General features: G+C 39.1%; 1 protein-coding gene across 3 annotated transcripts; it reads left to right on the top strand.

The window, feature by feature from the left end:
* The first annotated feature begins 1 nt into the window (after nucleotide 1).
* On the top strand, nucleotides 2–13655 carry RNMT (RNA guanine-7 methyltransferase). Of its 3 annotated transcripts, none has more exons than XM_083622617.1 (12): nucleotides 2–210; nucleotides 1517–1773; nucleotides 1945–2193; nucleotides 3389–3509; nucleotides 4343–4465; nucleotides 6112–6227; nucleotides 6758–6939; nucleotides 8020–8184; nucleotides 9023–9140; nucleotides 10519–10620; nucleotides 11606–11639; nucleotides 12711–13655. In XM_083622617.1, the coding sequence occupies exons 2-12, from the start codon at nucleotides 1549–1551 to the stop codon at nucleotides 12746–12748; spliced, it is 1473 nt and encodes a 490-aa protein (XP_083478743.1). In that variant the 5' UTR covers nucleotides 2–210; nucleotides 1517–1548; the 3' UTR covers nucleotides 12749–13655. The 3 variants fall into 3 exon arrangements, with proteins under 3 accessions (XP_083478743.1, XP_083478745.1, XP_083478744.1); XM_083622619.1 differs by having other exon boundaries at nucleotides 129–210; nucleotides 1649–1773; XM_083622618.1 differs by having other exon boundaries at nucleotides 174–320.
* Nucleotides 13656–15599: the final 1944 nt, after the last annotated feature.

Below are 15599 nucleotides of genomic sequence, written 5' to 3'. Positions count from 1 at the left end.
CTTGTAGTCCTTCCCGGCCAGCCGCATTTCTTGCCGCGTCTTTGTGGAGAGGGAAAGGGAGGCACGCTTGGCACGTACGCCCAAGTAGGCGCGCCCGCCCACTTCTTACGGAGGAGGAGGAGGAGGAGGAAGGCGCGCGTGGGTGACCCGGATGCAAAACTGCGCCTCGTTTCCTGAGAGCGGGACGGTAGAAAAACTCAACTTTGGCGGGTGAGGAAGGTGGCTGCGCAGCGGGGCCGCTCGCAGGGTCTGAGGTTCGGGGCGGAGAGGCGTCGGCGGCGTCCTCGTGGCCGGGCAGAGTTAGGCGCGTTGTGCCGGGCGTAAGTTTGGGCCTACGCCGTCGCCGCCTCCTCGCACCGTCTAGTTTTTCTGAGGCCTTAAAAGAGAAACGGTCGGTGGTGGGGGAGGGGAAGAGTTGTGGCTATTTGAATAATAATAACGGGCCTCTTTCTCGCCTCTCCCTTCATCCTGGTGTGTGAGAGGCCTCTGGAATCGGGGGCGGGAGGTTTCCACGCAATGGGACCCGCGAAGGGAGCTGTTGGGCCCGACAGCCCTGCGTTGCGGGGCCCGTAGTTTTTGCTCGCGCTCACAATGCGCTCCGGAGCTGCGGTTTCAAACCCTCGGTTCAGAGCGAAGTGAAGGGCTGCTTACTTCTGCTTTGGCCTGGTTCCCAGGAAACTTAGGCAGTCTTCAGTCTGAACGTGATTTTTGCTGGGAGTTATCTCCTTGAGCACAGCGGGCCTCCCCCCCCCCGGCCCTTTTCGAGTAGGCGTGCATGGCATTGTTTGGGGTGTGGAGGTGGTCGTTCCCTTTAATGGCAAACTCAACTGAGGGGCGCTCGCGGGATTGTAGACAAAACGGACCACCGAAACAAAAAGAGATGAGCAGCCTCAGTGAACCCCCAAGTTTGCAGGCATACAAAAATTAATAAATAGGAGTTTGTTTGGAAGTTATGGTCAACCTCCCCCAGCTGCCCAGTGGTCACAATAATACTAGGTGGGGGACACAATAATGGAATAGACCATATTGGAAGATAGCAAAATACACAAGAGAGCATAATAATATTGCTAAACAGCCTGTTTGCCTTGGCCAAGGGCTTTGTGGGAAGAAGTTTGGATTGCTGAGATAGATGCTTTAAGTACAGTAGATATTTCCATGAACTATTTTAGTTTTCTCATGGAAAATGTAAATGCCACCTTGAGTCTTTGTCTTTCGACTTTGCCTTTGTCTTTGTCTTGAGTCTTTGTCTTTCGACAAAGAGGCTCAATACACAAATGATTTTTTATATATATAAAAAAAGCTTTAAACATATTGGGATTCAAAATCAAGTTAGGCACAAATGAGCACATTTTAGCATTCCGATTTTAAACATAACAAGAACTCCATTTAACATGCAGTGTAAAACCATGACCACATCTGGTTTATCATGTTAATTATATCAATTATATCAATTATAACAGAGTGGGGGTCTGAAGACTTGTCTTACAACAGAAAAAATATAACTTTCTGTTTGCAGATATTTATAACACAATAATATTTATTGGAAGCATGGCTGAGTTACTAGACAGCGGAAAGAAAAAAAGAAAGAAATTTGAAGAAGCTGATAGCGCAACTGCTAAGGACTCAAAGGCTGATTCCTCTATCATAGCAAATGATGGTAAAACTTCTAGTACATGTGATGAAGATAAGGGAGATGGGAGTGCTCTTGATGACAAAAGACTGAAAAAGATGAAATTTGAATCTGAATCTGAAGAGGTTCCTGCAGATAAAATGGTGAGTGTTTCAAACAGCAATTTTGAAGCCTTTTTCTCTTTTAAGCATTTGTGCACTGTAGGCAGAAAATGTCTGTTTAGTTGTAACACACATTGATCAAGGTCATCAACTTTATATACAGATTGAGCTAAGGAATTTTTCTTCCATACCAACATGACTCTTTTTCCACAGGCTAGTGTTACTGACGCAGCCAGTTTGGAGGTTCCAGAAGCTGGAAAGAACTTGGTTGAAGAAGCAAAGAGAGATGCTTCCCCAGACCTAGAGATAAAGCCTGCTGACACGGTGGAAGAAAATAAAGCAGCAATAAATAAAGAATATTGTGACACAACTGAAAAGGGAGATGTCAGTGCTGTGGACAGCAGGAGAGCAAGAAAAAGAAGAGGGGATCCTGATCTTGACCAAAGCCCAACAAAGAAAAGAGTAAGTGTTTCCATAGCAGTTCAGTCTTTATTCTTGAACTGTAGCAGCACTAATAGGGAAAAAAATAGCTACTCTTTATTTCCTTAATCCAGGGATGTGTTTCCTTATTCCTCTGGATGTTTTTGGACTACAGTTTCCATAGTCCCTTATTAGCTATGCTTGGGGCTGAAGGGAGTTGGAGTCCAACATCATCTAATGGGTCACAGGCTTCCTACAGACTTCGTCTTTGTTTGCATTCATGTGTCATGACAAAACATAGTCAAATGGCTCCTGCTTGGCTCTTCCTGGTACAAGAAACAAATTGTGACTCCTGACTTAGCATTACATCTGAGCTGACTATCTTATTCTTGCTGTACGGATTGCATGTGAAGCTAAGGTTTGATAGGTTGTAATGCTAAACAAGGATTCATAATTCTTTGATCACACGGATGGAGAGTAAAGCAGGAGCAATCTTTATGTTCACAATAAATGATTAAATTTGTCTTAATGGCATGCAGACTGAACATATGGATGATCTCCTGTTAAGACTGCTTGCTTGCATGATTGGACTTGCAGTTTCTCTTCTTGGTTCTCCAGCTGGGTATCTACAAGTTCTAAAACAGATTTTGGGAAGGTTCCTCCAACCCTTGGGAGCAGATTTTGGGAGCGCACCCAGCAGGAAGTGGGTGAAAGGAAAAGTTTCACTGCATAGGTCAACTCCTACTTGTGCTACATTGGATCTCGCCCTATGTGCTGTTTAATCTTAGGAATTTTGTATGAAACAGTACTTTTATATGTTTATTCCTAAAAGAAATTCCTTCTGGGTGGGGTAGGAAGCTGGAAAAAGCTGGACAGAGTTCAAGGTAATCTAATTAGTTGCATGAGACATGCTATTATTTTTATAGTACTATTAACTTTCCAAGGTTATTTAAGTTACAGTATTTCTAAGGTTTTTTAAGTACAATAATTTGTTGATCATCTAGTAACGTTCTTATTTACCAAGTGATTTCATTCTAGATTTCTACATCAAAACCAGATACTCTACCTACAAATCAGTGGTGTTGTTGTTTTATGTTTGTATAAAGCTTATTTTTTTGTACTGTTCATTGTGCATAATGTGCTGTTCATAGCACATAATGCTACCACTAAGTAGCAAATGAATGCATATAAAGCCTCATATTTTTCACTTTATCTTTTATTTGATGTTCTTGTGCAGCATACTGAAACTGTAGCAGCACATTATAATAAGCTTGAAGAAGTTGGATTGGAACAGCGTAGTATGAGTCGCATTTTCTATCTTCGGAATTTTAACAACTGGATAAAGAGTGTGCTCATTGGTATGGCTATATATTTTGAAATATATATACTTCTAGTGTATTCATATTTTCAGATGCTACTTTGTTGGGATTGAAGAAAAAGCTACATTAGTAGTACAGTTAGGTATGGTGGGTCAGATCTTGCACTTGATTTTTGAATCCCAAATATGAGACCTAATATCTAAAGCAAAAGAACCATTATAATGTTAACACGTTTACTCTGTACAGTGCTCCTTAATGTAATACTAATTTATTGTTTGAGTGATTTGAGTGAATTATATGATTGAGTGTTGGACCTAGGGCCTGGAGTTTACTGGATGATATTGAGCTAGCCACTTTCTCTAAGCTTAACCTGCCTCACAGTGTTGTTAGGATAAAATGAAGAAAACCATGGCTGTCACCTTGAGACGGCATATGAATGTAGTAATAAATAAAATAATTACACTATATTTAGATATGTATTTCCTACATCTATTGGGGTCTCTGGCTCTCAGTTTTAAGTGCTATGAACTTGTAATTGCAAAATTATTGTGAGCTAAACTACAATATTTTTTCTTTAAGAGATAACAAAAAAGAGATGCCAAACCTATACATTTACCTGGGAATAAGTTCCAGTGAATTCAGCAGAACTTATTTCTGAATAGGCATGCATAGGATAATATTGTAAATGCCTTTTCCATGCTTACATTTTAAATTTATCTCAGACAAATGAATTTTCTTTGCTTTTAGTGGAGTGCAACTTTTTGTTTAAGTTACTCATGAGATGGTAAAACTCCCAGAATTACAAAAGGAAATGCACAATAGATGTATTTTTTTATTTATGCTAAAGATTTTATGTGTCTTTTCTTTCCTAGGTGAATTCCTTGAGAGGGTGCGGCAAAGAAAGCAAAGCATTGCAGTTTTAGACTTGGGATGTGGCAAAGGTGGGGACTTGCTAAAATGGAGAAAAGGCAGAATTAGTAGGCTTGTGTGTACAGGTAAGAAGGCAAATTTGATATGGGTTTATTATTCATAAAACTCAATTTTTTAGCAACTAAAAATTCACATTGGAAGCCAAGTTTCTTCCGGTATATGGGTACCTCCATAGAAGAGTCCTGCTGCTTGCCTGAACCTACCAGCCTTGCCATGGTAAGGATACATGGAACAGAGACTTCGTGGATTATCTTAAGGGTTTGGCAGTTACATTTTGTTCTGTATCTTCTTCGCAAGGAACTTGATTTAAACACTGAATCACTTAATATTTGGAAATGCATAAACTGTTATTTCAGTTCCAACTATTTAGCAGAACTGGTCTGCAATGCCATTAGCCAGGCTTTGCCAACCTGTTGCCCTAAGAATATTAGATATGCATTTCCAATTAGGCCTAATCAGCATAGGATGATGGAAATTGTAGTTCAATAGCATATGGAGGGCCACATGTTCAGCATTGATGCCATATGTGGTATATGATATATCATATGTCATCTGCTTATGTTGAAAAACTCTGCAATTGTCTTTGTCTTTAATTTAGCTGTTAGCATTCCAGTACTGTATTTTGATAGCAAGTTACAAAAAGTTATACAGAAACAATAACAAACAGAATGTCCCCTCCATCCCTTACCAGTTTGCTCTGTCTCTATGCTAGATACGCATTCCAGGGCTTGACCTTTGGAAGTTGCTATTTCATTTAATGTGATTGCAGCTTGAATTCTTAATTGTTTTGGCTTGAGCTGCTTGTCCTTTTTAAGTTCAGGTATTTTACAATTATATCCTGTGGTATGGCAAGCGCTATTTTTAGTAAAAATTCACTCTGCAAATTACTTGAGATGGCTCCTGGGGTTGTCTTCAGATTTAATGTAAAACTTTATCTGTGAAGGCATCTACTCAAATAGCTTGCTGAGAGTTCTTTAATTCTGAAAGACGAGGTTGCAGTGTTAAGAGTGGTTTTCAAGTCTTTTGTTCAGATATGGTTGTTTATTGCTTTCAGGAATACTTTTCTGCAGCTATTCAAAAGTCTAAACTAGGGTTTTCCAAGGCTGTCACCCCTTATATTTGTATTCACTGCCTGCTTAGTATAGCTGACATGATTACTTCCTTTAGCTTACTAACAATAAATGGTAAAAAGCAATCCCAGTATTGACCTAGAGATGGCAGCACAGCCTCCTTTTTGTTTTCAAAAACATGTGTAAATAGTTGTGTTAGGTAAGCATTCTTAAAAAGTTTTTTGTGGTCAGAATAAAATTACTGATAGTCATTTTCTTCACAGCATTAAGAATTCAAATTGAAAGTTGTCATGTTACAAAAAAGTAGTGTACTAAATCATTTTTTTTTATTAAAAACTTTTGAGTTAAGCCAAGAATGTGACACAGCTCTAGTTTTAAGAAAAATACACATCTCTTCCTCATGTAAATATTTAATATTAAATTATGAAATCTTTTTGCACATAAGGTGCAAATGCTTTTCTTTGTTTCCTAAGTGTTTGGGTTATGTACAGTGATTTTTTTAGCATACCCTATGCAGATCTCTGAGTAGTTGTGATAAGCAGTTGCCAAATAAAATACTTTTAGCCTTCAATTATATACTTGCCTTCTCCTGCTTTACAGCTTTCTGAAGAGTTTTTTGATTATGCGTTTTTTAAAAATAGATATTGCTGATGTTTCCGTACAACAGTGTGAATCGCGGTACTATGATATGAAAAACCGTGGTCGTCAAAATGAGAGAATATTTAGTGCAGAATTTATAACTGCTGACAGCACAAAGGTATAGTTATTCCATGTTTTTAAAAATTAATGGTGGGTGTCTAAAATGTAAATGAAGGGAAAGGTTAGAAAACAAATGTGTAGAAGTAAACCAGCCATTGCATTATTTTCTACATGATTGCATAGTTAAAAGACAAGGTCTGCATGAAAGTATTACTTCTTCGATAGGGTCACTTTATCAGGAACTCTAAATAAGTTAGTGTAACTATTCTTTTATGTGCTGTAGTGCAGATTTTTGCCTAAAAATAATTTATCTCCAATATTGGTGTTTTCTTTCCAGCAAGAAATATTTTTAGTTTTAGTTTTTAGTTCCTAACATTGGAGATAGGAAAATATAATGGGTTACGGTGATTTAACCTGCAGTTTTTCAGTTGAAAAGAGCAGAAAAATAATCAGACGACTTTAGGTTTGTGCCTCCTAGATTAATAAATTGTGTTTTTGTGGTAAGCATACTGGAGCAATGCAATTGTTTTCCCGTCCCAATTTTTTTCCTAACAGCAAAAATAAACAATTCTCTTCTGTTTGTCTTAGGAACTTCTCTCCAAAAAGTACAATGATCGAAACATCCACTTTGACATTTGCAGTTGTCAATTTGTGTATCATTATTCTTTTGAGACATATGAACAAGCTGATATGATGCTTAGAAATGCCTGTGAAAGACTTTGCCATGGAGGATATTTTATTGGCACAACTCCAGATAGCTATGAACTTGTGTAAGTATGTATGAATGATGTTTTTAGATAATAATTGGGGGTGGATACTTTTTAGACTTCGTGTAGCATATTTACACATGTAAGCTTGTTGAGGATTCTTGGAAGAACTAATGTTGTACTGATACATTAGAATAGCACAGTCACCCACCTTATACACCTGCAAGTGTTTGTTAGGTCTCTGTCTGCAGTTTTTCCACACTTTCCATCCCACACCTGCCTCAAAATACAACAGTTAGGACATGAAAAGGAATAAACTTTCTCCATAGGTTTTGCCAGACTGTAGCCACAAAGAAAGTCTGGCGTCCTCAAGAAAATTCCAGGCCCTCTCCTTGAATTTCCATCTTTTGTCTGCAATAAGTCTGGAGATTTTATTTTACTATCTAATAATTCACTTGCCAGCAAATGCAAAGGCCCCTGACTACCTAGTCCAAATATATGCAATTTAGCTAGATGTGCATTCTGGCAGGCAGGGCAGAGTATCTTGGTCTGCCATAAATATTGGAAGTACAGTTGTACCTCTGGTTACGTACTTAATTTGTTCTGGAGGTCCGTTCTTAACCTGAAACTGTTCTTAACCTGAAGCATCACTTTAGCTAATGGGGCCTCCTGCTGCTGCGCCGCCGGAGGAGCATGATTTCTGTTCTCATCCTGAAGTAAAGTTCTTAACCCAAGGTACTATTTCTGGGTTAGCGGAGTCTGTAACCTGAAGCATATGTAACCCAAGGTACCACTGTATTATCATAAGTCAGCTGAAGAAGGCCAGAAACCTCACTGGTGCAGTTAAAAGCAAGATTATCTGACTGGCCCAAATATTTGGTTAATCTTTTTTCCACTTATTTAAATTCATAAAAATGAATCAGGGAGATACATATTACTGAAGTTACATTATATACAGGAAGTTAATATATTGCTCTAAATAGTCCTGGGATAGGATTTTATCATTGTTTTACTGTATCTGACTTCATTAGTGAGGTTAGAGATATGTAAACAGGCCCATACTGTTGTGTTATGTTTCAACAAAAGAGTTAGACGGTTTTGTGGGTTTTTAATTCCATGTCGATTTTTATTATGCTGTCATAGAAAGCGCCTTGAAGCTTCAGAAACAGACTCTTTTGGGAATGAAATATACACAGTGAAGTTTCAGAAGAAAGGAGATTACCCTTTGTTTGGCTGCAAGTATGATTTTAACCTGGAAGGAGTGGTTAATGTGCCAGAGTTCCTGGTCTATTTTCCATTGCTGGTAGAGTAAGTTTTTATGTTTTACCTTTTATTTTGTGTGTGTGTGTGTGTGTGTGTGTGTGTGTGTGTAAATGAAAAATGGTTGCTAGAGGAGTGCTATGTCAGCTTTTAGCCACTTGAGCTAAAATGTGGTAATTTGGAGGTTGGTCCATCATATCCTAGATATTTGAACAAAATCTGACATGCCCTCCCTTTTAACCGCCTTCCTTTTTCTTGGCATCTTGTTAAAGCAATGATACTTGGTTCTACAGGGCCATGGTATCCAGTTTTGTCTTCTATACTGCGTAGCTGTTTTGCTTTCTTTCTGTGCCAGGTTCCCTCTTCTCCCCTGCTTATTATTCCCACTATAATGGTTGTTTTCTGGTCTGTGTTTACTAAGGCACACCCGAACCTATTAAAAGTGTATCCATAGCTTGGATACATTGCCACAGTCCACATTGTACTTCAAGGACATGATCTATATAAGTATGCATTGGTGCCAATGCCTAAGCATTTCATAACTAACTTATAATATTGAATATCTAACCCCCTGAGCTGCACTTTCAGGGTGTGGTTGCTGTTATAGTTGGGCATCAGTAGGTGTATGCATGCTGTACTGTGTATGTATACATGATAATACATACGTATTTTAAATGTACAGTACTGTTACTAGTTTTTTTTTAAAAAAACCACATGTTCACATTAAGTAGTGGTGAATTTAGATGAGTTGCAATGTTTCTTATGATCTTGTATTGTGACACAGAAGTAGTTTTTGGAAATTTGAATGATGCTTTGATGATCACTCATAATTTGTGTTTTGTGCTAATTAAGCATTTATATTTCTAACAAAATTTATTTTTCCTAGAATGGCCAAGAAGTATGGCATGAAACTAGTCTACAAAAAGACTTTCCGGGAATTTTACGAAGAAAAGGTTAAGAATGAGGAACATAAAATTCTTTTGCAGCAAATGCTGGCATTGGAGGTTAGTTTTCAAATGCATAAAGACAGATTTGTTCTAATTGTCAGCCTTGTCAATTGTTGCATTGCTTTTTGATGAACACTGTGCAGTAATTCTAAGACAAGTTAATTTATATGTTTACTTAGGCTATACTAGTTATCCATTTTACATTGCATTTGAATGGGATTGTGTTAGGTATGCTTTATTTCGCGTACCCTGATATCTTGGTGTGTTCTGTCAAAGTACAATCAGTGTGCAGACAATTACACTGCAGTTACATTTCTCATTTATTATAAACATGCTCACTTGGAAGTGTCTTTTTGATAATCTGTAGAACATAATTCTAAGTTGATGTACTGTACTTTGAATTCCTCCATTTCAAAACTTTCGGCTCATTGTAGTGCTAATGGCCTACTTCTGCAATAAATAACAATAATTAAATCATGATCATTAGAAATCTAAAGGATCTTGTATTGCTACAAGTGTTGGGCATGTTACTAAGAGATTATATGATAGCTATCTTCAAATTCAGTGGTACCTCAGTTTTCGAATGTCTTGGAAATCGAACGGTTCAGTTTTTGGAACGCCAAAAACCCGGAAGTAAATGCTTCTGTTTTCAAACGCACCTTGGAAGTTGAGCAGCTTCCACTGAGGTACCACTGTATTTTACTCAATTTTCTCTTTAAATTTGCAGACTGCCCTTTGTGCCTTGGTTTTCGAACGTTTCGGAAGTCGAACGGTCTTCCGGAATGGATTACATTCGAAAACCGAGGTTTCACTGTATCTAAATGGAAGATAGAGAAAGCTTGTTTTCTACTGCTCCAGTGGGTAGGACCAGAACCAATGGATTAAAATTACAAGAAAGAAAATTTCTGACTAAACATTAGGAAGAACACTCTAGTAGAATGAGCTGCCGAGGTTTTTAAACAGATGTTGGATGGCCATCCATCAGTGATTCTTTCACTGTGAACTAGATGATTTGTATGAATCTGTGTCTTACACATCCCAGGCTGCGGTCTGAGGACACTCCTCAGAAGCTAAGCAGGTCTGGATCAGGCCATTGCATGGAGCATGCTTAGGAGCACAAGGTGAACCCCTATGAGTTTCATCATACAATAAATCAGAGCTATAAATGTGGAATGCAAGGTGACAGTGTTGGTGACACAGAATACATCTTTCATTGGGTCAACTACTAAATAGTATTTGGGGGCTTACAGTTGGAGCTATTATGACTGGGTATAAATACCTCATTTCTTTGTCATTGTTAGCTCAAGGGCAAAGTAGGCATCAGTACAGACAATTTGTGTCTGGATTTTCATTTGGGCAGGTACACAACGGTATTTTTTAGTTTGCCAACCCTTGGCTATATTTGCAGTAATTCTGTATAATCTGTTTTTTTCAGAAATACCCTGCTGATGAAAGTTCCAGGCTGGTCTCAAATAAAAAAGAGGACTATGAGCATGCAGAAATGCTTAAGAATGGTGGGAAAGCCAAGTTACCCCTTGTAAGTATCAAGTATCCAGTCTCTGGAGCAGATCAGGCTGCTTTGCAGCCCACTCTTTGCCTTCTGTGTCTCAACACTTGGCAAAGCTTATGCATGTTGGGTTGGGTCCATGGAACTGAAAAACTCAGGATAGTGCCCTGAAAATCATTGATGGCCATGTGCTAAGTGGAAAAGAGCATACCTTCCTGATAGCGCCATTGTGAAGCAAGAAGTAGTGACAAATGCTGGCCACCAATGGTGCTGCTGGATTTCTGTTCTTTTGTTTCTGCAGAATTATGAATCTTCTATTGCCATTCTAATGCGCTTGAGTACTAGTCTCTCTGGGCATTAGAGCAGCTGCAGGGAGGCCTGTGCAGGAAGTGTCCTCTCATTGTTGCTTTGAAAGTTTTCAGCCTTGAAAGGAGAAGGAAATGTGCTATATTCCCTTTTGTTTGGCATCTGAACTTTGGCAATTACAGCAGACTTATTTCTGAAGAGATAGTCCATAGTCATCATCTATGGTGCTCAAAATCGTATAGTATCAGCTTTGCAAATTAATCTATAAAAGCTATTAACATATCACTTTACTAGACAGCCTGCCCACCACATACTAATGCAAGTTATTTGCATCCTTAAAATAAAAGAGAAACTGCTTGATTACAAAAACTCATGTGTCTCCTTCCCTGAATGTGCAATCAGGCATAGCTAAGTACATAATAAACCCGCCCCTTTACAGTGAGATACTTCAACTCACTGGTTGATCACCTTCTAAATGTGCTAACAGATCTTTCCCTTTCATTGAGAATACTGAAGTATACTGGCGCATGTTTTGGCTTTCTGAAATCTGAAACTATTATTGATATCTGAAGCATTAAAATATTGCAGCAGGAAGGAACAGTTTGTCCCTGGAGAGAGAGAGAGAGAGAGAGTGAGAGATTCCTGCTAATTGCTTAAAATGTATACAATAATTTGCTGTCTGTAAATGTGACATTTTCTTTCTTTCAAGGGAACCCTGAGTAAATCTGAATGGGAGGCAACAAGTACGTACTATAACTGATGTTTAAATATTACTATAATAGTCCAGTATTGTATTTTATTCCCCCAAACCTGTTCTATAGCTGTCAGGCTAGTTTGTTTTTAAAATGTAAGAATTTCTCCAGCAGGAACTTTTTATGAGGGTATCTGCTAAGTACAGAGTTTTCAGGAAAAACGGGCGATACATAGCTGCTATGTAAAAATGCCTCTAGATCACAACTTCATTCAGCTCAAGTACATCACAAAGTAAATTTAGTAGCAAAATTGTTAGCTAACCAAGATTTGTTCTTCGCTGTAGAGCTTGTGGTAAGCGAGGCTAGAGTTTAACCACAAGCCCCAGTTCAGATGACATGGTAAGCCAAATGTTGGTTTAGTTGCTATGGCAGCACAAAGGACCAGACAGGTGTTGGAGTGACTACAACTTCCTCTCTGGGAATCTGCAGTTTGGTGATTTGGCTTACCATGGTGTGTGAACCAGGCCAGTATTTTTTCTATTAGGTATAGCCAGACAGCTTTGGTGCTATAATTTTTTTGCTTGCCTTTTGGTTTTGGATGCTCATAATAGCTGTCAGAGCTCTTATAAACAGAGCCGTGCCCTGTGTCTGGCCAAATACCGAACCAAATTGGGTTGACCCAGAATTTTGCTGGATCACGTTTGGGGCAGCCCCAAATCACTCCGAGTTGGATCAGGTCCACCTAAAGTGAAGTGGTCTTGGCAGTAAGGAGAGAGACGGGAGAAGGAGAACTGCAGGCATCCTGCATGTGTCTTCTTTCCCCCTCCCAACTGAATGTTTAATTAGGATTTAACCCCCGCCCAACCACCTGAATGTGCAAGGCCCTTGCATCAGTTGATAGGCTGTATCTGAGTGAGGTTGGTGGAATGGGTCAGATTGGGAGCAATCCAAAGCCCAGGAGCACCACTGGAACTCTTCAAGGCCCTATCACCAGTGGCCTCAGATTGGCAACCCTTGCTCTAAGCTTTATTAGATGGTTATATGTTGTCAGATTTGCTTGTTTATGAACAGAAATCTTTGAAACAGGAGAAGGTTAATGCTTTCTTTTTCAATTTTTTCCAGGTATATATTTGATTTTTGCCTTTGAAAAGCAGCAGTAAAAGAAGACCACAAAAACACAATTGAAGTGATCTAGCATCCAAAGTGACAGCTATTTTATATTTTTATGTTTAAAAGTGTGCAGGACACAACCAAATTGGGCAAGCTTACCTATGGTTTATGGTTGACTGTCTGTGACAGATGGAATTTTGTTTTGTGTGTCTGTCTATACACACATACACACACAATATGATTTTTTGTTTGGGGGGATGATTGGGCTCTTACTTTTAACAAAGGATACATTTCCTGAAATACTTAGTTTGCGTTCAGATGCATTGGTTCATTACTGACTGCTTATAAACTTACAGCATGACAGTGATCACAGGATGAAGAAATTATAATGTAGCTTCCATCCAGATGGTAATCCAGCTATTGCCATACTCTTTCAATACCTTGACAAGCCAAGGTAGTAAGGGTCTTGGTAATTTATTGCAGATAGTAAGCTCCACATGCTGTTTAAGCTGCCCCCAAGTTTTGAAGTGTTCATCATGCAACAAGTGTTTATTTGAAATTGCCTGTTGTTCTGCTTCACAAAGTTGCAAACAAGCAAATTAGTAAATGTCAGCTGAATTCAGAACCACTGCCCTCCATGGAAAAATAGCTGCCCCCATTCCAGAGCTATGTAACTGGGTGTCTCCTTTTAGAGGAGAAACCTTTGTCAACCAGTTTAAGTGAATGACAATGTGCTTGCATGCATGTGAGCTCTGTGCATCAGAATGCCAGACATCATTCATTGGTTGGGCTTTTTATCGCCACTCCACAGTGCAGTATTTTCAGTGTTAAATAATTGTGGTTGATGTGTCAGATGGGGAAGTATTTGGAGGAACACGAATTTTGTTGTTTGTGCTCATTGGTGTGTAATTTTTCATAGTATGTGATCAAGATTAAATAGAATTCTGTTCTGTACAAGTGATATGTGTCTGAGTTTTGTTTCCTTATTACATGAATGTTTATGCAGAATGGTCCAAAGAACTGAATGTGCAAGTAGCAAAACAGTCACTAAAATAACCCTTAAGAATTTTTGTCACCGAGAACTTTTGCAAACTAGCTGAGCTTTGGAAAGCAGCATAGAAACACAGTAGAATAAAGTTAATTACATAGGGTGAAATTAAACATTACTGTGAGCCATTTTAGTGAATCTTTGAGAAAGAGATCCTTCAAATATTTAGAGGAAGTAAACTGCACATCAGAACTGCTTTGCATGTCATGATTGTCCTTTGTGCATGTTTGTATCTTGCTGTGTGTGACACAATACATAACTCTACATATATATGGTAAAACACATGTTTGTGTTCATCGAACATGAGGGATATGTGTAAGGAATTGTTAATTGAATATTGCCTATAAGATTTAGGCTATATAAACTCATGTCGAGACATATATCCTAAGGAAGCCTAATCAGAGCCCTGCAAAAGCATCCAGTCTTTTCAATGAAAGCAAAAATCTTTTGTTAAACAAGAACATGAAAGACTAAAGGAAATATGGTAGGAAGCACTTTGCAAAGGCAGAAATCAAGAGAGCCTAGAAGGTAACAGACCTCTATCAGATTGAGTGAGGACTGCAAGAAGCAGCCACAGTCCTGTAGATCACAGGAATACGCCTTTTATACCACCTGATTGTTTTAGATATAGATGTTAGGGATTGAACCTGGACAACTCTGTGGCCTCTGAACTTTGATTAAACTTCACTGTTGGAGGTTAGCCCTACCATCACTTGGTTTACAATGTGTATTTTCACCAATCGCCGGTGTTTTCTAGAGATCCCTCCTGAGCACATGAAATAAAGGAGACACAGCTGTAACATGTAATTTCAATTATTCTCTGGTAGTTATTGAAAATTGCTCTGAAAATATCCTGAAAACAGTGAAGGGGAAGCTACTCCCCAAGAAAGTTTCAGCTTTAAAAATGGGCAATTGTTAAATGATTTTTCAAATATTTCCACAGCTTTATCCAAAATAACACATGTTGGAGAATAACCTTTAGCCAGGAATAATAACACATTTGATATACTTCTCACCAGAGGTGTTCCTTGTACCCTTGGCAAGGAGCTGTATCTGCTCCCCTTCTCTGCCCAGAAAAAAATCGCTTTGCTGCAATAGCCACATTAGAAATTACTACATTTTACGTGACCCAAGTACAGTGGTACTTCTGGTTGCATTCCGCTCGTTATGGACTTTCAGCTTATGAACGCGGCAAACCCAGAAGTGTTTACTTCCGGGTTTGCCACGTGCAGAAGTGATCTGCACGCTTCGTGCATGCGCAAAAGTGCTCGATTGCGCCGCACATGTGTGGAAGAGGCGCTCTAGTTGCGGACTTTTCGGGGTGCGAACGGCACCCTGAAACGGATTAAGTCTGTAGCTAAAGGTACCACTACTTGAAGCATCTGGAGTGAGGGCAAGAAGGGCGAACATGTGCACACCTTTGTGCCACAGTGCAAGGACAGGAAGCTTCTCCTGTGTTGGATCTTGCCACAACAACAGCACCACGTTACACACATATACCTTTCTTAATTTTTTTCCACTCCGTTTGATCTACACAGGCTAATTATACACATGCAGCTATAGTAACCATTGATCTGTGGGAATGTGAGAACTTTTGGGTGGGGAATGGCTGTCTTGCTGTTAGAAATACTGACACCAGCCGTTTTCTTCAGTGTTGGCCCAGGGCAGAAATCGGTGCCTCTATCTCTCACACACCTTGTTTCCACATTTATTTTTCATGCATTTAGATGCATATGAAAACATTTCTATGCCTGTAGCATCTCTGTTGCTTAAAGAACAGAAATCTTACACTCCCTGTTTGAGCACTCATGCTTTAAATTCACACTTTTATGTAGCCAAAATTTATTGGGCCA

This window comes from Podarcis filfolensis (genome assembly GCF_964270895.1).
Source record: "Podarcis filfolensis genome assembly, chromosome: 7".
Lineage (NCBI taxonomy): Eukaryota > Metazoa > Chordata > Lepidosauria > Squamata > Lacertidae > Podarcis > Podarcis filfolensis.
Note: the sequence above shows the minus strand (reverse complement) of the source record. Positions and strands in the feature narration are given on the sequence as shown.